Genomic DNA, 20,505 nt, shown 5'->3' on the forward strand with positions numbered 1-20,505 from the left:
TTATATATATGTGTGTGTGTGTGTGTATTTATTTATTTACACAACTGAGATCTCAGTAGAGACCCCAAAACAGAACCTTTTTTTAAGTCAACCACAAGAGGGTACTGCAGGCTTGCAAAAAACTCATAGGCTTGAAGACAACAGCAGCTTCAACGCATAAGCTTAGCAGCTGGAACTGGTCTGGGGACAAGTCCTTTGGAAGTTCCAGCTGAGAGCATTTAGCATCCTGCATTGTGACCCAATTCAACAAGGTTACTTAAAATTCTTTCATTTTTTTGCAACTATATACTTGGCTCTTGCCCTTCGCAGAGTGGAAAGGCAGGTGCTTGCAGCACACCACGATGGTGACAGCCATCAAATTGCTTTTATGCTGGTTCCTTTCACTTACGTTGCTCTTGATCTCAACATCAGCCTTGTTTGTTCAAATTTAGGGATCCAGTCCAATCGAAATTTTGTACCCAAATGCTCTTTCAAGATCAGTCGTTTTAAATCAAAAGGGCTTCATCTGAACAAGATGGAAATATGTTTGGAGATAAAGTCACGATATAGACGCCAGGTCTCTCCTGCGTCGATGAAGAAGAGCCGTATAGGAAAGTAATGTCACAGATGTACGGTGGAGATCAAAGTGCTGCTGCTCCGACTTGAAAGACCTGTGAGCGGTAAATCCATAGTGTTCACATGAGTCACCTGTCATCTTATCAAACGGAACTGCGGAGGAGCTTAACTCACGACAAACAAACCATCACTCACACAGCTGAACTGCTCCTCATAAAAGCCAAAAGGTTATCAGAAACTGTCAGTTGGGGACCAAGACAAGCAGGTGGGTGACTCTTCATGACCGCCTGCTGAAACTGTCTATCACCACTATCAATACCAGCACAGACCTCAAGTTCTGTGTGCCCTTGGCTTGCTGTACATGGTGGCTTCGTGAATTGCAATGGCCCAGAAGGGAATGGATTAGTTCTACCCAAACCATCTGGTGAATTCCCCTGCTGCGGCTCGGTCCAAAACCCTACAGCACCAGTGAGGAACGAGAGACACTCCTGCTGCTCGTAATTGTTATACAGTGTGTTCAAAACACACACAGAGTCTATGCCCACAACAACTGGAGGAATCAGTAAGAGGTGGCTGCTGCTGCTTTGGACGAGAGATTTATATTTTATTGCGTAAGTTGATGGGTACGACATAAGGGTTGTGCACCATTCAGAACTGAATTAGGAATGCCTTTTAAATTGAATTGAAGTATCTATTTATCTATAGAATAAATGCTCCATATAAAAATAAGTGAGGTATACCCATCTGATAGATGATATCTTAAAGTGATTAATATACAGATAGATAGATATAGATAGGTATACCAAACTAGTATTTATATAGACTATCTGATAGATACCCTATCTGAAAGTGATAGATAGATAGATAGATAGATAGATAGATAGATAGATAGATACTCAATATAAAAAGGTGGTATACCTATCTGATAGATACCATTTCTGAAAGAGATAGATAGATAGATAGATAGATAGATAGATAGATAGATAGATAGATAGATAGATAGATAGATACTCAATACAAAAAAGGTGGTATATGTATCTGATAGATACCCTTTCTGAAAGAGATAGATAGATAGATAGATAGATAGATAGATAGATAGATAGATAGATAGATAGATAGATAGATAGATAGATGGTTTAATTAATTGCAGATCAGTAAATTTGTGGAGCATGTCCAATTCAATTCCAACTCACACTCTCACAAACTGACAAGTGTGTTTTTCTCCATTTTGAATTTGGTCCAACTCTGGTAGGTTTGATAAACCAGCTAAACCTTTCTAGATGTGCTATAGCACTACATCCGCCCACTCGACTCCACTCAAGCACGGGTGTAGAATCAGCCCGACCGTGTTTTTACCTTCAAAGAAAGCGGTAAAGCCAAACCTATCGAAATTTCAGGCGGTACTTCACAGGATCCCTAGACGAGGTTCCTGGGCTGAATAAATGTAGTTTCAGTCACTGGAACATGACCACCACCACTCTGCTTACCTACGGGCGCCGACGGTCTCCAGGCAGCCGGGTAATTAGCGGCGCTGGAACCTTTGATGAAACATTTACCGCTCAAAGTATTTCGGTTATCGCCACCGTAAGGTAACTGACACATCACTCGAAGTCATTGCTTTTGCTCTCAGCACTTTTTAAAACGTCTTTGCATCGGCGCCCACGCACGGCCGCGCACACACTCGGGCGCGCAGCACGCGCAAACAACCTCTACAGCGTTCCCCGCACACCGCGCGGAGTGGTGCTCGTTACCAAGACGACGGTTAGTTTCCATACCCATTGTGAAACGTATACGCGCCGTCCTTGATGTACAGTAAGGCAGGCACAAAATAACAAAGTCGCAGCGGAATGCATGTAGGGTGTCTGCGCAAAAACAAACAGGAATATCATACCAACAGAGCTCTGGGTGCTAATGCAATTCTGGCTGGTGGCGCGATTCTATTTTGGCATCTCTAGGTGCATGTGGTGCACAAAAAGAATGCGGTTCCCGCCGTCGAGTGACAGCAGCTGTCATGTCTGTGGGGGAAAAGCAGCGTGGTGCTCGCTTTTAGTCTCTGTGTGACATGAAATTACGGCACTCATCACGCAAGTTTGCTCATTCTTCTTTATTTTTCTACAAAAATATTTCACCTTATAAAAGACAGCCCAGAATGTACATTGTTTTTTTTTTTTTTGCAACTGCCATAAAGTTTTTAGCTTAAATATATATATGTATATGTATTTATATATAGTATATAAGCATTTCTTTACATATATAATCAGAGTGCACTCTCAGCAGCCCAGGATATGAGTCAAACATCCTCCCAGTCTGTTGAATTATTTCTCATAACTCTCTCCGACGGTGGGAACTGTTGGAAAGACTGTAACAAGACAAAAAAATAATTGTATAACCAAATGTTTCTAGCCCTGGAGGCTTCGTGAATCCAGCTTCATGCATGACCTTGATAAACGAAACGATAGTGGCGTTTATTACAAAAAAAAAAACACAGTCGATTGCAATTATGCCTAACCGTCATTGCTTTAGAGTGATGATTTTGTGGTGGTTATTACTAAAACAGTCGGCGTTGAAGATGAGAGTAAATGTAATTGCTTAGAACAAGGCAGAATAATAAGAAAAAGATGCTAAGACACTGGGAATAGGGGGATCAGAGAGGATGAGGAGGAGACGGTTACAATAAGGAACCCGTAGGATAAGTAAAGGATTACGCTTTTAGTAAGAAACGAGTCGAAAAAGGTGCCAATACAGATGAGTGACAGCATTCTTTAAAGCACTTGGAGTGAGGGAAGGTTATCAGGTTGTGACTCATGGTATCCCATGATGCCTATGAACTGCAGCCAGCCGGAAGCCCTATTTGTGAGGATTCTGCTGCCTTCCCGATATCAGCAATATCACTACTGTCGTCATTATCATTATCATCATGATCATTACTATTACTGGCTCTGGATACGCCTCAGATAGCTGGTTACTGTAATCTCCTGAAATCAGCATATTCTAAAACACAAAATAATTAAATTAACCCGATAACGAATGTTATCACATTTTGAATAATAATAATAATAATAATAATAATAATAATACATTTTATTTTTTAGAATAAAAATATTAGTAATGCTTGCTTGTGCAAAAAAAAAATCCTCTAAAATGTATTTCTAGAATGCTGCTATGCGGTTGCAAGGGTTACATATGGATGTATTCCAAGACTTTTTACAAGTCTCTATGATATTTTGGATCCTAAATATGGCTCATAACTTTCCTGCAGGATTTTTTCGATTGTTTTATATTGTCTGTCAGGTGAAGTTGTAGGTCTGATAAATTAACAGCACACCTCGACGAGCGACATGATTTGAGATATCACTCATGTCTGTAGCACAAACGGTGTGAGATAAATTATGCTTAGAAGTTTAATACTTCGTGTTAAAGAAATAGCTCAGCCGTAAATGAATATTTGCTAAAAAATTTACTCGTCCTCGGGCCATCCGAGATGTAAAGGAGCATGTTTCTTCATAACAGCAGTTTTGGAGAAATTGAACATTACATCATTTACTCACTAATGAATTCTCTGCTGTGAATGGGTGCCGTCAGAGTCCAAACGACTGACAAATAATAGCAAAATAATCCACATTTCACACAACTCCAGTTCACCATTTACTGTTTTTGTTTCTTACAAACATGCAGATCTTCACTTCAGAAGATGTTAACTGATGAACTGGATTACCTGTGGATTATATTAATGTTTTTTTTATCAGCTTTTTGGACTCATTCCGACGGCACCCATTTGCAGTACCGATGGAGAAACAAACTCATTTACATCTTAATAGCCTGTCAGTCAATCTTCAGCAATTTTTCACCATTTGTTCATGTAAGCAATAGCAAGCACCACTAAATAATAATAATAATAATAATAATAGTAATAGTAACAACAACAATAATAATAATAATAATAATAAAATTTCCAGTTTCTAGAAAACCAACAATAAAAAGCATCAAACCCCAAAAAATGGAAAAGAAAAGAAAATGTGATCCACTTGCTTTCTTGATTGAAGTGCTGAGGCCTTTCCGTCAGTCCAGCGCTGGCAAAAGGCTTTTCCAGAGCCTCTCGAGCTCTCTTTACCCACAGGCTGCTGTGTGTTCTGCTCCTGGAGTCTTTTTGAGTACAGGCCTGTGGCTCTGCCCTTATCAGAGAGGAGCAGAGGAGAGAGCGAGAGCAAGCGTCCAGAGTGGCGCTAACACCCAGGCGGGCGAGAGGGTCAGTCGCGTCCCCAAAGGGGAGGCTGAGTCCGAAGTGCAGGAACACACCTCGTAGCCATTTTCTGCATGGTCTGCGTGGTGCTGCCCATGTAGCCTCGTGTTCGAGTTGTTCTGCATCTCCGGGGAGTCTGACTGCATTTCTGTGCAAACCAGCCAGTCCTTGCCGATGGGACGCGGATAACCCGCTTCAACCTCCATATCGCTGCCCGCCACACGCCAGTACTCCTTTCCCTTGAAGAAATACGACGCTCCTGGGAAGAAAAAGTGGAAAATATAAGGAAATAAAATACAGGTTGATGCGTAGAATGGATTTTTCAGACCTGCTTTCATCTGGCATACGCACTGGTTTCACTTTTCTTTCTGTGGATTTTGTCAACTCTATTTCCTGTTTTGTAAGACCACCTGGGGTGATGCTAGAATTTGAGCCTTGGTGGGCTTGACCCCCAGTAACACTACAGAATTATGTTGTGCTTTGAGCAGTGCTCCTCAAACTGTAGTCTGTGGACACTGGTGGTCTGTTTTAGATTCCTACTTGTGTGAGAACCGATTAGCTGTCAAAAAAATATAAAAAATGTAATTAAAAAATCACTTTATTAACTGAGGAAACTGCAGGGGTTTCATAGGTTGATGAAAAGCTAATAATTAATGAAATCATAAAAATGTAAAATTAAAATAAATAATTTTAAAATGAAAGCAGTCAAATTAAAAGAGCAAAATTAAAAGTAAATGTTTTAATTTTCTTGAGAACCATGCAAATGTGTTATATTATTGAAATATTATCCTGGGGATGAATATTTATTAAATATTTTAGACACGACGACTGATAATCCCTGAACTTTTAACTGAGATATACATAAGTGCTTGTATAAATAAACATTTTGAATATCAAAGTTAGTTTGTAACAAAGTTCTCAAACGACTTTAGAAAAGGGCACAGATTCATACAGATTATGTTTTTTGGTCCCCATGCACCTAATTGAATTATACACCACAGCACAGAAATTTTGCTAAATATCTCCTTTTGTGCAAGAAAAGAAAGTCCTATGGGTTTAAAATAACTTGAGGGTGAGTAAATGATGACAGAAGTTGACTTTTTAAATTTATTTCTTTAGCACTCTACACTGACAGCTGAATAAATCATGTGTTATGGAGGATGAGACACAATACAATAGCCCCTCTAGATAGAGTCTAGAACCACCAACACATTTTGCCACTTGATGAAAGCCTATTCCTCCGGTTTAGCTTAATGCTCGCATTTGTCCTATCTGAAGAAGAGCTTTACTATCTCTCTCTGTCTCACTCTGCAGGTGAAATTGGCCCTCAGCGCTGTCTATCCGAACACGACACTGTTGCCAGCACCTCCTCAGGCTGATACTTCTTCCCTCCCGTGGAGGCCAGGGATTTGTCACTTTACAGTGTGGCCTGCTCTCACTCTTCGTTCAGATCTCTTCCCGTGGAGGTTGGCAAAGCCTCTGAGAACAACACCTGATGAGACACCTTCTCTGCCCCTCACTCTGCCTACAGAGGAATTGCAGGGAAAAAGATCTGGTATGTCAAGCGGAGCCTAAAACTGTGCTTGTGTGTGTGAATTAGCCAAAAATGTCCATCTGCGTAAGTTAACATTATGCATAATATGCAAAATAACTGGCCTTGAAATGCATACAATTGATGGTATGTTTCACTCACGGGTGACGTTTAAAAAAAATTGTAAATGCTTAATTACAGGTGCCGAAAGCAATTAATTTTTGGAATTAAAAATCATAAAATGTTTTAGATATTACTGAAACATGTATTCTGGGGAAAGGGGCTGGTTCTAAGCTTTGTGAAAAACAGTAGAAAAAGAGAGAGTGGCCTGCATTTTTTTCTACCTGTCAATCATTTTGTATAATTGGAATATGCTGACAATGTGTTGTTCAAATTTAATACATGGGTTAACAATTCACCATCTTGAATTATTGCACGCATCAACTCAATTTGTTCGGTATTGGCTTAACAGACAACATGGGGAAAAAAAAGAGATGAAAGAAGCGCTGTATGTGTGTTTATACATGAAATGCTTAGCTATGTGCTTGCTTTTATTTAACACAGGCTTGATTCCATCCACCACAGAATTTCAAATGCCTTTTCTTCATCCTTGAGGACACCATGAGGAGCTAGCTGTGCATTAAGCACAATGCTGTGCATTAGGCATGACAGGACATTATGCCCCTTTCTCCATTCAGCTCACATAGAGCTCAAAACGGCTGCTATGACAACCACACAATCATAACACCTGCCTGGCTAACATCCTCTCCACCCAAATAAAATTATATCTTCCAAGGCAGATCAGGGTCATAAAACTGCAAACCGATCCTTAATATGATGTATAAAGCATTAAAGAGTCATTTTGGAGATGTTATTGGATATGTCCTGCACATGATGGAAGATAATGAGCACACACATTTTATTTTCGTGGCTGATTTAAGGATTTTTATTTTAACTAGTTTTCTTTCCTGTGTTTTCGGGTGAAACTGGAAGCTGGGAGCACGCTGGGCAGTGTTGTTATTATTTCCGAATTATTTTATAAATATAAACAATATTAATAATAAAATAAGCTAAATAAAAATATTACAAAACCCCCAAATTTACAAAACAAAGTGAAAATAAAAATATTCAAAGTAATAATAAATACAAAAAATAATACCACATACTATAAGTAATAGTATAAATAATACTAAAACAACAAATGCTGAGGTGCTAAAAGCTTTTTTTTTTGTATGTCACAGCCTGGAAAAAAACATGATTTGCTACTTGCTATTGCTATTTTGAGGCATTTACACACACTATTAATTATTTAGGTGGCAGGATGTTCTCATTTCAGAAACCATTTTTTTGGACATCTATGTGTACAAAATGAGACAACATTGTGGTCCATTTTCCAAAAAGATACTACAGTTGAAATGTTAACATCTGCTAAAAGCTGATTTAGTCAGCTTTTGAGAGCATGTCAGCAGCCTTAAAACAAAGGTTCACCTGGAAAGTATGTCATCACTCACTCACCCTTATGTTGTTCCAAACTTCCCAAATTTCTTTCTTACGTAGAGCATAAAAGAAGATAGTTTGATAGAATGCTGCTAATCTAAAGAAATATAGGTAAATCAATTCTATGGGACCATCAGCTGTCTGGTTTCCATCATTCATCAAAATATCTTCTTTTATGCTCAACTTAAAGTAGAAGCTTATGCAGCTTAGGAAGACAAAAGGGAGAGCAAATGATGACAAAATTTCAGTTTTGGGAGAAATTATCCCTGTAAAGCTAACAGATGCTCTAAATTACAATTTCATTGCATTGTTAACATTTTGTGTCATTACGTTTTGCACGGCTGTTACGTTCTCCACCTAGTTCAACTGCTGTGAACTAGCCTAGACAAGCAAAAATTAATTTCGGTCTTTCCATTCTGGAAGGAAAGCAATTCATTTTTTGTGCCTCTAAAAGTCAGCATCCAGGAAAATTGCTTAAAATTCGCAATTCACATTACTTACTGTCAGACCACCGCATGGCGTCATCCAGTTGAGATGGGATCCCTTTCCACAGAGCTGTGTCTTTTGGGTAGCCGAGGTCCATACGCCGCAGATGGTCATCGTAGCGCCAGTAACGGCTGTCCTTGAAGAAGTAGGTCTTCTCATTATGCAGCCAAACAAACACAGCATCCACTCCCTCCGCAGGCAGTCCGAAGTCTGTGACAGGCCGTGGGTAGCCCTCTTCAACATTATTATCCTTGAACACCCAATATTTCCCACCTAGAGAAGTGCGAACGACTTAATGTGGCAAAATTGTAGGCTTCATTACCAGCAAAGCAGATTAGAAAACACAGACCTGCTGTGAAATACATTTAAATGCTCTATATATACAACATGTGTTCTTTTTACCTCCGTGCTTTCGAGCTTAAATTGGATTTGGAGACTTCAAAAACACTCACGCATTATATCTTTGAAGGACATTGTTCGCTTTATAGTCCAGCTCTTATTAAAAATGACATTTACATAACTCTAGACTCTTGAATTTCAATCATTTAGAAATTTCCTAAGAGTGAGTGTTTACGCTCTAGGGAGCATTTTGTTTAAAAATGTCTGGAATTAACTACATTATCTCTTTTTAAAGAGCCTTTGATAGACATTCTTGATCTCTTTAACTGTGGAATTACCACAGATTACAGATTGCCTAAAGAGACAAACAGTGGAAAAGTAGATATGCGCGATTTCTAAATGCATTGCGCAAAACTAGCAAAAACGCTGAGGTGTTGCAGTCATCCTGTTCAGAATGAGCTGCGTGCAGTATTTAAGGTGAGAAATTCTGACAAACCAGTAATAATTAAAGGTTATATTGAAGGGTTGCATGAAATATTAACTTAGCGAAAGATTAAATCCAGGCATTTACCTTTAAAGAACACTATCTTGTGGTCTCCAGGTCTCTCGTATACAGCATCCACACTGTCCAGGTTGGCAGGCAGACCCCTCCAGAAGCGATGGATCTGAGCTGGCCTCAGTGACACCAGGTGCTTTTCACGCGTCAGACGCCAAAAGTACTTCCCTGATGAGAATTATTTGTTATTTGTGTGTTTGTGTAAGCTTATGGTGTAATTATGTGGTATCATATGATATGTATAAGGGACGTTGGTTGATAAAGCGTGGAATGTGTGCATGGCTGAGGGGCAGTGGGTAGGAGGGTGGCCAGCTGGCAGAACCAGCCAAGCAAATATGGTGCAAAAATGATAATATATCAAATATATCGGAGAGCAGTAGTCTGCAGACAGCACATTCATGACTAAACAGGAGATCAAACCAATTTCACAGCAGTACAAGTTTAAGATTTTATTGTGTCCACAAAATTGAGTATAATAAATAAATGAGGAAATTAAAAGAAAATGTATTATTTTGTGTTTAAACATTACCTTTAATAATTCTAATGGGATAAGAAAATTAAATACAATTAAATAAAATCAAATACATATGTATGTATATATTGTATTATAAAAAAAGCAAATTAAAAGAAAGTTGTTCGTGTTTTAACGTTATCTTTAATATCAACTTTTAAAATTAAACATAAATGTAAAAAAATTATATATACAGTATATATATATATATATATATATATATATATATATATATATATATATACACATATATATATATATATATATATATATATATATATATATATATATATATATATATATATATATACACACACACACACACACACACACATAATGATTGTATAATAATACAATAATATAAATTTTCATCATAATAACATAAAATGCAATTATGCTTTTCTGTTAAATTCATTTTATTTTAAAGAGGAAAACAAGACAAAAATACCAAATAAGTTAATATTTTGTGATTTATACACACAAAAGGATGTATATTTGGTCTGTTGCTTATAGCTACTGTTTGCACTAGACTCCAGGGTGTTCTTACCTTTAAAAAAGAAGGCCTCCCCTCGAATCTGGGCTACAGCATCAAAGTGGCTAGTGCATCTATCAGGGGCATCAGGGGCAGGTCTGTGAGGTCGTACAAATAGAAAATAAAATGAATTTTAAGCAAATGGCTTTGCAAGGCATATGAAGGTAGAGCATAAGATTTTCACTATTAGAAGTGTTTGTGTCTCTACATGAGTAAATCATTGATTATGGAAGGAATAATTGATGACAGACCACTGAATTATTTAAAATTTATGCACACCTCGAGGTGGTCAGGCAGCCTCAGTGCAATGCAGAATAAGTTCACTGCTGCATAATTTTAAATAATTGCATGATTCCGAGTCAATTATTTCGAAAAATACCCGAGGAGTCAAGGTTTAGCTGGTTCACATGGTCTATTTAGGCCCTACTGGTAGATGTCTTAACTACAACTTCTGTCTGGAAAGGGGAAAAGTTGCATTCAAGCAAAAAACTAAATAAATTGCTAAAAGGTACAATAAATGAGTAAGTAAATAAATAATACAAAATAAAATTGTATAAATAAAATAACAAAATATCAAATAAAATATAGAATAAATTTTATATATATATACAGTATATATCCACATAATGAATATTCAAATGTAATATATATATTACAAAATGATATAAAAGTTGTATAAAACATAATATATTACAGAAATAAATAAAACAGAAAATGAAAGTTAAATGTTAAAAAGGAAAGTAATAAAATAGAAAGTAAATATTTTTTTTTTAATTTAAATATTGAAGAAAATTTCAAACAAAAAAATAAAACAGTAAAAGTATTAATCCCAAGACTTTTTTCAGGTTTTCTAAAATATGCACCACTTTCTTATGCCACCATTTAAACATTCAGTTTAAAATCAGCACAAGCCGCTGGTGCTAATTTGAAAGCATTAGCACTTTTCGCCTAGGTCTCTACAGTAAATTACGATTTTTGACTAGCTATGGCTTTTTGCCACCAGACTTGCAACCAGGCTTAGTTTAAGATCAGGCAAATCAATGAAGATGTTATCACCAGCTTGCAAGAGAATCTCTGAATGCGTTATCCCCTCGGCTAATGACTGACTTAGCACTTTGACGTGGCTGGGATGCTAATGATGGAGCAATTACGGTGACAGAGCTGCTTTTGTGAGCTGGAACTCGCCTGACACTTTATTAACAAAGATCTTCATTCACAGCTTATTAGCTGAGCTCTCTGAGAGGAATATATTACTGACCTTTGTCAAACTAAATCTACCTGTCTCACGCGTCTGCCACGATGATGGAGAGAGAGGAAACAGAGAGGTGCATGCTGCTCCGAGAGCGGCTAAATGCTTGCTTACTAGGAGTCAGGAATTAAGTCTGTAATTTGTGGCAATCTGACATTTGCTTCAGGAAGGTTGAGTGCAGTTATGAAGTCCATACATACTCTCCTTCCAAAAATGATACAGTGCTACTTTTGCAATTCAGAATATTCGGAGGAGCGTGGGTTTGTTGACTCACGGTATCGTGGATCTGTTTTCTGGGAGGTCAAGCAGGACGGGAGGTTCGGCGGTTTGAGAGGGGTCATCTGGCTGCGTCGTGTGCGATACGGACTCTCGAACACCTGATAAAACACAAGGAGGGTTCAGCTTGCGCAAAAGCATAAAAACAGCACGTTTCTGAGAGGAAGACACTCAGAGTGTGCTTTAACTTTTTTAAAACACTCAAATAATAACTCAAGAGCAGAGATAACAGCTAGTCTCATTAAAAAAGTTTCGCAAAAGTACCACTGCCACACAAGACAGAGAAAACGTATGAGTAAAAGTGTACATTTAAAAATAAAACTAAGCTAATGAGCACAAAGTTTAACAATCAGCAAAACGTACAAGTTTTAAATCAAATACGATTTCTTTTCAAAGTATGCTATTCCTTTAACTTTTAACCAGCAAAAACAAAAAAATAGACATATTTTGTGTGATACTGCGGTTTTATAATTATATGATAACTTATTATAAACAATAATAAATTAAAAACTAAACAGTATGTAACTAATCAACCATCAAGTGACTGGAGGTAAATAAAATCATTAAACATAATAATTTTGTAAGACAATTACACAATTAGGTTCCAGTATTTATTATTTATAACTTACACAAACTAACAATGAGCAACGCTGTTAGAGTATTTATTAATGCTATATTAATGTATGAAATCGTATCGTTTAGTGTTAGTTTAGCTAAGGTTCATTATATGACATTAATAGATACAACTTTTTATTTTAATAATGTATTAGTAACTATTGGAATAAACAAGAATATAACAAAATTAATTATAATATTAGGACTGCATAATTTCAGAATTAATCATTTTTGTATATATATATATATATATATATACAAAAATGATTAATTCTGAAATTATATATATATATATATATATAACCTAGGGGTCAAAGTTAAGCTGGTTAGAAAACCTTTGTTAGATAGTCTAGAAAAACGTCAAAGCAAAGTAGAGTAGAGTTAAGTAAAGTAAAAAATAATAGTATAAAATAAAATGTATGCATAAGCTGCCGAGCAGAGGAGCACATAAAATCACAAGGTTAATTTCAAAACTATTACTTTTTTCCAAGCTGTAGTTATGTTTTTATTTATTAACTTGGCATCAGACATTTCTCCAGAAAAAGGGAGGCACAGACGAGACTCTTAACTGCTGATTTTCAGCTATAAAAATCGGTATGGATAGCATGGCTGAGATAATTTGGTCTTTGGAGACCATTTAGTTCAGTTCATATTGAAATGTCAGAGCACAACTTGAGGCATTATTGAGATGAAACACACAAGAAGACACCTGAGATTACTGCAATATTTTTCTCAGGAGAACCATCTGAGGAGCAAAGGAACATACTAAGAATTTGAATGGAAAATAAGTCAACCACAAATTGTACTCTTATTAAAATAAACACAGCAAAGTCAATCTCAGCAGAACAAAAGGGTTAATTATTTGGACAAAAAGCAGTGTTATTTAACTGGGGATATGTGCAGGCTCATTAAACTGCAGAAACTACACATGGATATATTAAACACTTGGCCAGCATTCACCCACTACTCTGAGTTTTAGAACTCCTGGCAGTATTTGCTTGTCTTTGAGCCCATCTTGATCCTTCCTCTATCCCTTTTTTCCCCACTATGTGTGTTTGCAGTACAGTTCGGCATTTTGAATGTTGATTAGCAGGGTCCAAATCATGGTGACGACCAATTAATCTCTGTGCTCCTAGCCTGGCTCAACACTGCCATGTAATTAAATCAATAGTGCCCCTATACAAACCAAATCACTTCTGCTCTCTGTGCCCCTCGTTTGGGGCCCGTTATTTGCCTGGTGGGATCACAGAGAAGGGCAGCCTGCAGAGGGGGCATACGGTGCCAATCATTGCAAATTACAATGAGCACTTCAGCTAAAAACAAGGTAGTATGAGTGGGAAGGGATGGAGGAACTGCTAAACCACTTTGGATGCCAGTCAGAATGATATGAATGCACATAACAAAATAGCTTTTACCTTATCTTAAGGGGTCCTTGTTGCAGCATAATTCTACTTTTTAGAATTTAGAATATTTTATTAACTACATGTACTTACTATAATTTATTTATTAATATTATTATTATTATAATACTATATATATATATATATATATATATATATATATATACACACACACACACACACACTAATATACATACTAAAAAATACTAAAATACAGATTCAAAATATTATTAAATTCTATATTGTTATTTTAATGATAATGGATTGATGCATTACTAAATGAAAATAGTAGCAGTAGTAATAATAATAATAAATGTAGTACTTATTGTATTCAAATATAACATTATATATTATTATATTCATTAATATCCAATATAATAAATAGAAAATAAACCTAATTAATACATAATAATGTATAATAAAACAATAAAATATAATACAATGGAATATAATATATATTAAAACAATACAATATAATAATAATGTTTAAAAACTGGGTTTAATTTTGGACTCATTTTTTATTTTTATTCATTTTGGTAAATTAATACATAATTGTGGCACCTAATTTTATTACTTTTTTATTGATCATGGCAATAAAGCGATGCAAACAGCGCAAGTACGGGCTCTATCAGCAGCGTCAGCTCATTCTTAGTGTCATCCTCCTGTTTACTGTTGACAGATTACAGCATCTCTCTGTCTGTATGTCTTGCAGAGAGACTGTGCCTTCGAGTTGTCGTTACTTGTCACTTTTCGCTTCTCCAACAATGCCAAAGAATCTGAGACTCAAACAATGATAGCAGGGTGTCCGTGTTTGATTGAAGATTTCAGCTAACGTAGTCTGCCAGTCTGCCACAGCGCCTGTTTCAAGCTAACTGATGGAGAAGAAGGAGTACAGGAGGAAAGAAAAAAGCTAGCCGTGACCAAGGGGTGGACTTTCTTACCGTAAAGCTGCCAGACGCGAATCTTGTCTTCGTACGGGAGGTTGTACTTGAGCGGGTCGCCCACTGGCCCCTGGTAGTATGGGCGCATGATGGACTCAATGGCAGAGGTGTGTGCGAGCCCTATGGCGTGGCCAAACTCATGCACCGCCACTGCGAAAAGATCCATTCCATGAGAATCTGAGGAGAAAAGACAGAATAAAGAAGAAATGTGGAGATGAGAGGTTTTTAAACTGGGGTCTGCCAAAAACCCAGACATATACGAGAATAAAAGTGTAAAATCAAATAAATGAAGTAAATAAAATGCTAAAAATATAATATAAAAATAAAGTACAACAATGAAAATAAAATAATAATAATAAAAAAATTATGCTTTTATATTATTTAAATCATGAAATAAATCACATATTATTTTATTTCATTGATGGCTATAGTTTTATCTTTCATTTAGGCTTATAAGTAAGTAGAAATAATTTCAATATTTTAATTTATACAAATAATTGTATTTTATATAAATTAATATAAATGAAAAACTTTTTTAAATTAATTTTTACAATTTTTACATAATTTACAAAAATATAATGAAACAAATCACAAATTGTTTTATTTTACTGGTTTATTTTACATAGTTTTGTATTTCACTTTAGGTTTACACATTTAACAGCACACTATAACTGTAGAAATAATTACAATTAATTATACAATTTTCCCTTTATCTTTTACAAATGACATTACAATTATTACACAATAAATATATATTGTGACACTGGACCACAAAACAAGTCATTTTTTGTGGTCTAGATAAGCTCTGCATTGATTTATGGGGTGTTAGGACAGGAAAATATCTGGCTGAGATACAAATATTTGAAAATCTGGAATCTGAGGGTGCATATTACTAATCAAAAATTATGTTTTCATATATTTATGGTAAGAAATTTACAAAATATCTTTATGGCACATTATACAACTGGTTTTATGGTACAGGGTCACATATATTTATTATTTACAGTGCAGTTAATATACATTAAAACTAATCTCACATAATTTGGTCTCTGAAGAATATAATGAGATCTCTGACAAATATGAGCACAGTTTCAGAAACACGCAAGGAGAACAATCTCAGAAGACCTCAGAAATGTGCTCTCCATATAATCTAAGTAAAAGAACAGAAACTGAAAACTGTTTTCTTTTGTGATATTTCTGTCATTTTAAACATCAAACAGCTTGTTTCATAAGGATGAAGACATCCAGTGCAATTATGTCCTGGAAATCACGGTGATTAAATTGGGAATAGTTCAGGATGTCCACCCACATTGTCATTTTCAACACAATGAGCTGGTGATTGACAGGGAGGACTGCGCCATTAAACGTTACTCACCTTTTTCATTATCTCTCTTTAGTACACAGAGAGATCCGAGCAATGCAGCCAGCCATAAAAACATTCACAGTTTTCTGTTAAATGGCCCCTAGAGATGGCAACAAAAACCCAGCCAGAGCCAGGAAAGTGTCATCGGATTTGGTGGAATAGAGAGAGAGACAAACAGACAGGAAGAGATCTAAAGACAGGCAGAATAGGACCTTGGGCTCTACAAACTGCGATAATGCCAAAACGTGTGACAGTTGCCTTACGCTGCAGGTCTGTAAAAGCTGAACAGAACACAGCTAGTCAAACTCCTCTGAGCAAAACCAAGGATTAAATCGGTGACTTGCTCATTAAGATTACGGCTCAAAAGGAGCTGTGTATCACTAACGGAGACTCGGCTCCCTCATGTGGGTACCTGCTTTTTACATTAGCATAATGCACTTCAAAGATTACGCAAAACAAAAGAGGCCGGGACCTGACGGATTTTCATTTGATGAGGGAAGTCACTTGAGTTCTCAGCAGCACAATGCAGTCTCAAATTGTGTCTTTTAAAGGAGCAGTACAGATGAAAATGAACATTTTGCCTACATTCCCCCACATGTCATTTCAATCCCATATCCTTTTCATTCTTCTGTGCGAAAAAACCCCAAAAAACTTAAAGATTTAGTTCACCCCAGCTCCAGAAACGTACTTTGGTAAAACAGGATGTGACATCAACAACTACTTCAGTTTTGTGACTTTTTTTTGTGCAAAGAAAATGAATATAACATAATTTACTCAACCATTCTTCTCCCCTAAATAACATCTTCTGTCATTTTAGAGGGTTTCACAATGCATACGTGCGCTTTCTCTGGGAAATTATGTTATTTTTGTTTTCTTTGTGCGCACAAAAATTTCGCGTAGTTTAGGGCTAAAACTGTTTAAGGCTAAAAAATGCTTATATTGCTTTCTCCAATGGAAAAACTCTGAATCGGGAGAGAAATATGCAAAAACCAGGTATTGTGCCAAAAACAATCTAAAACAGTTTTAAATAAATATGTACTGAAGAGTACAGTATACTGGAGAGGTTTTTTTCTTTTCTTTTTTTCTCAGACTTGGATTGTCGGCACTAACAGGAACGAGCACACCTGACTAAGAGTGAACTGAACTACGCTGTATTTTCTGCCAACTGGCAACCCGGGATGCTGACATACGGTTGCGTAAACTGGCAGTGGGTGTGTAGCACAGACCAAAACAGATAGACATTAAGCACATTTTTAAAATAGAATAACTGACTGTAGCATTGTTTTTCAGATAAACAAGTATGTTAACTTAGCATGTTAAACGTATTATGGTAGCTTTATGTCGTAGTAGAGTCAAAAACTTGCAACACCTTTAATGATGGATTTGTTTCTTATAAACATACAGCTTTTAACTTCACAGTACGTTAATTGATGGATCAGTCACGTGGATCATTGCAATGTTTTTTTATCAGCTGTTAGGACTCAGCAGAGGATCCATTAGTGAACAAGTGATGCAATGCTAAATTTCTCCAGATCTACATCATGGATGGCCTGTGGGTAAATACATTCTTATTTTTGGATGAACTATTCTTTTAAAATGAAAAACACTTTTCGTACAAGTTTAGAAGGACATGAGGGTGAGTAATAAATGTCAGACATTTTATTTTTGGCTGCACTGTCCCTTTAAGCCAACGCACATTTAGAGAAAGACTCATGACTGATGAGTTTTACCCCGTGTCTGGTTAGCAACTGCTGTATCTGATTGCTAGAGGCTGATTTGTTTAGCACAAGCTAACGATTCATCCAGATGAACTTTGCACAGATCGGGGTCCAAAGGAGGAGACGCGGAGGATGACAGATGGATATGAAGCAATCTGATTAAGACCTTACACACTGGAAACATCTGGTACACGGCAGCCTGAAGCAACAAGCTGAAGGTGTCTGTCGGAGATGACTGAAATAAATGAGTGTAAAGTATTTTAAGACAGAAATTTAGCCTGTGCATGTTAACAGTTTGGCCCTGGATTTCAGCAGCCCGTCTGAGTGAAGGTTATGGTATTAAAGTACCTTCTGTTCAGTAAACAAATACATGTGTTCAGGATTATCTGATCAGAGTGGCTTTAATGGAATAGTTCACCCAAAAATGGAAAATCTGTCATCAACTGCTCACCCTTATGTCCTTCTAAACCCACACAAGATTTTTTTTCTTGTTTTGCATTGGTTGCTGTTTTTGTAATAAACGATGGTGGCTTTCAAGCTTCAGAAAGATGCAAAAGATGCGAAAGATACAATAAATGTATGACAGACATGAATATTTCAAATCTTCCAAAACACTTATTCAATTAGATTCTTCACAACTCTTAATTATGAATTAGTGAGACTGAATCATTCTTTTGAGTGAGGTCTTTTTAAAGAAGTCTGAACGATTCAAGTTTCTGAGATCAAATAACTTTTCAACATCTTTTGAAAGAATTGTGAAAGGATTTGTTTGTGAATTAAACTGTTGTGTGTTAAAAGTTAAACCGACTGAATGTTGCGGTGAATACGTGTGAAAGGCAGCAGAAGAGTTAAATGAACTACTTTTATAATATATTATTGTGCTTCTGTTAACCTTCATTCGCATTGAAGCTGCATGCAAAAGAATAGCCAGTATAACTCATCAAAATTTCCCCTTTTGTTTGTTATACAGAAAAAGAAATTCATACTAGTTTTGAAGGACACGAGGGTGAGTAAGCGACAGAAGTATTTTCATTTTTGATTGAACTAATTCGTTAAAGTCAGTGAAGCATAGGCAGGAAGTTGATGATTTCTTAAAATAACCTTCCACTGAAGGTAAAAAGCGCTTTCTCTCTCTCTCACACAGTGTGTTTGCAGAAAGGAAATCAACAATAGTCACCGCTAATGACTGGCGGCTCGCTAAAATGGACGATAATGGACCAGGGTCTTCTGCCTCATTTTGTCATACACACAAAAAAACGTGGAAACGCACATAAACATTAAATACAATACTGAATCACAGGCTCGGGCCAAATTGCGAAAAGTTTATCAAAAACCACCTGCTTAATGAGCCTTTTGTTTTGGCCACAACAATCAGTCTGCATTAGTGAGCAGCCAATGAAGGCATAATTAATAAAAGCAATCTGCCTGCTGTCATAACAACAGAGACACTCCTGTGATTCCACTTGCGTGACCCATGGGAAAACGGGACGCCTCCGCTGCCGTGCAACAAGTACGAGGATAGCCGCAATCTCAAACGGAGCAGTTCGGATTCTGTCTAATTTCCATTAAGAGTTAATTATAGTCTACACACTGCAGAACTTCCTCTTTCCTGTTTCTTTCCGCTGTTCCCTCAAAGAGAAAGTTCTTGTTATGTCAAAAACAATATGCTTACAGTTCTCCGGACTGAGCTGGAGGGAGTGAGAAACGGGGAAAGGGAAGCGAGGTTGCCATGATAAAGCTTGTCTTTTTTATGGAGTTCAGTCATCTGAGCATTAAAAATGTACTGTATTTTCTTGACGAATTAGGATCTGCGTTTTAACAATAATTCATTTTAATGCGAAAATCTGAGTCGTTGCGTAATGATTTTTTAAAAAATCATCAAACAAATAGCACCGAAAGCCAATAATAAAACTGGAATCGCAGCGCAAGTTGTTAATTTGTCGTCTATAGACTTTTACGTTCGCCGCAGAAGGAAGCTGTGCGTGCGTTTCCATCAGGATCACATTAATTATTTATACCCTTTGGCGGCACCACGCTGTAAACTACTAAACTCTGTTTCACTGCTTAATAACAAGTTCCTCCTCACCTTCGAAACAATACATCCAGCTCTTTATTCAGTATTACTTCATGTTTCGTCACTTTGAAGGGGCAGAACGTTTTCTTTAACGGATAAAACGACACTCATGACTGATTCAAAGAATTCATCAAGCCGTCAAACTGCAAAAAAAGACATATACGTTCTTTATCTGCTAGGCTATGATTATAAAAAGGTTTATTTTTGTGTGCGCGGCTGAGTGAGTATTTACTACCGTTCAAATGTTTGCCTTCAGCAAGATTAGTTTTTTTTTAAAAGAAATGAATACTTTTATAAAGCAAGGGCGTATTAAACATTTAAAAAGACATAATGTAACAAATAATGCTTTTCTTGAATAAAATCCTCGCACTTTCCACAAAAGTATTAAGCAGAAGAATTGTTTTCAACATAATAAAACTAAATAATCATCATATTAGAAAGATTTATGATCATGATTTCTTAAGACGTATATTAATTTTGTATTATATATTAACATTTTAAATGCTATATCGTTTACACGATATAGTCAAAGCAAAAATCTGAATTTGTAAATGAAAAATCCGAATTAAGTAAATTAATAAAAAAAATTATTAAATGTATAAAATATAAATGCTATATTGTT

General features: G+C 36.4%; 1 protein-coding gene across 1 annotated transcript in view; it reads right to left on the reverse strand.

The window, feature by feature from the left end:
* Positions 1 to 2,640: 2,640 nt before the first annotated feature.
* mmp17a (matrix metallopeptidase 17a) overlaps positions 2,641 to 20,505 on the reverse strand; it is a 61,751-nt gene continuing 43,886 nt past the window's right edge. The window contains exons 5-10 of the mRNA XM_043221341.1: positions 14,729 to 14,905; positions 11,771 to 11,873; positions 10,263 to 10,345; positions 9,220 to 9,372; positions 8,325 to 8,582; positions 2,641 to 5,054 (exon numbers count right to left, since the gene is read on the reverse strand). Coding sequence (XP_043077276.1) covers positions 4,732 to 5,054; positions 8,325 to 8,582; positions 9,220 to 9,372; positions 10,263 to 10,345; positions 11,771 to 11,873; positions 14,729 to 14,905 — 1,097 coding nt within the window. The 3' untranslated portion in view covers positions 2,641 to 4,731. The remainder of the gene's footprint in view (positions 5,055 to 8,324; positions 8,583 to 9,219; positions 9,373 to 10,262; positions 10,346 to 11,770; positions 11,874 to 14,728; positions 14,906 to 20,505) is intronic.

Source organism: Puntigrus tetrazona, chromosome 21, assembly GCF_018831695.1.
Source record: "Puntigrus tetrazona isolate hp1 chromosome 21, ASM1883169v1, whole genome shotgun sequence".
Classification (NCBI taxonomy): Eukaryota; Metazoa; Chordata; class Actinopteri; order Cypriniformes; family Cyprinidae; genus Puntigrus; species Puntigrus tetrazona.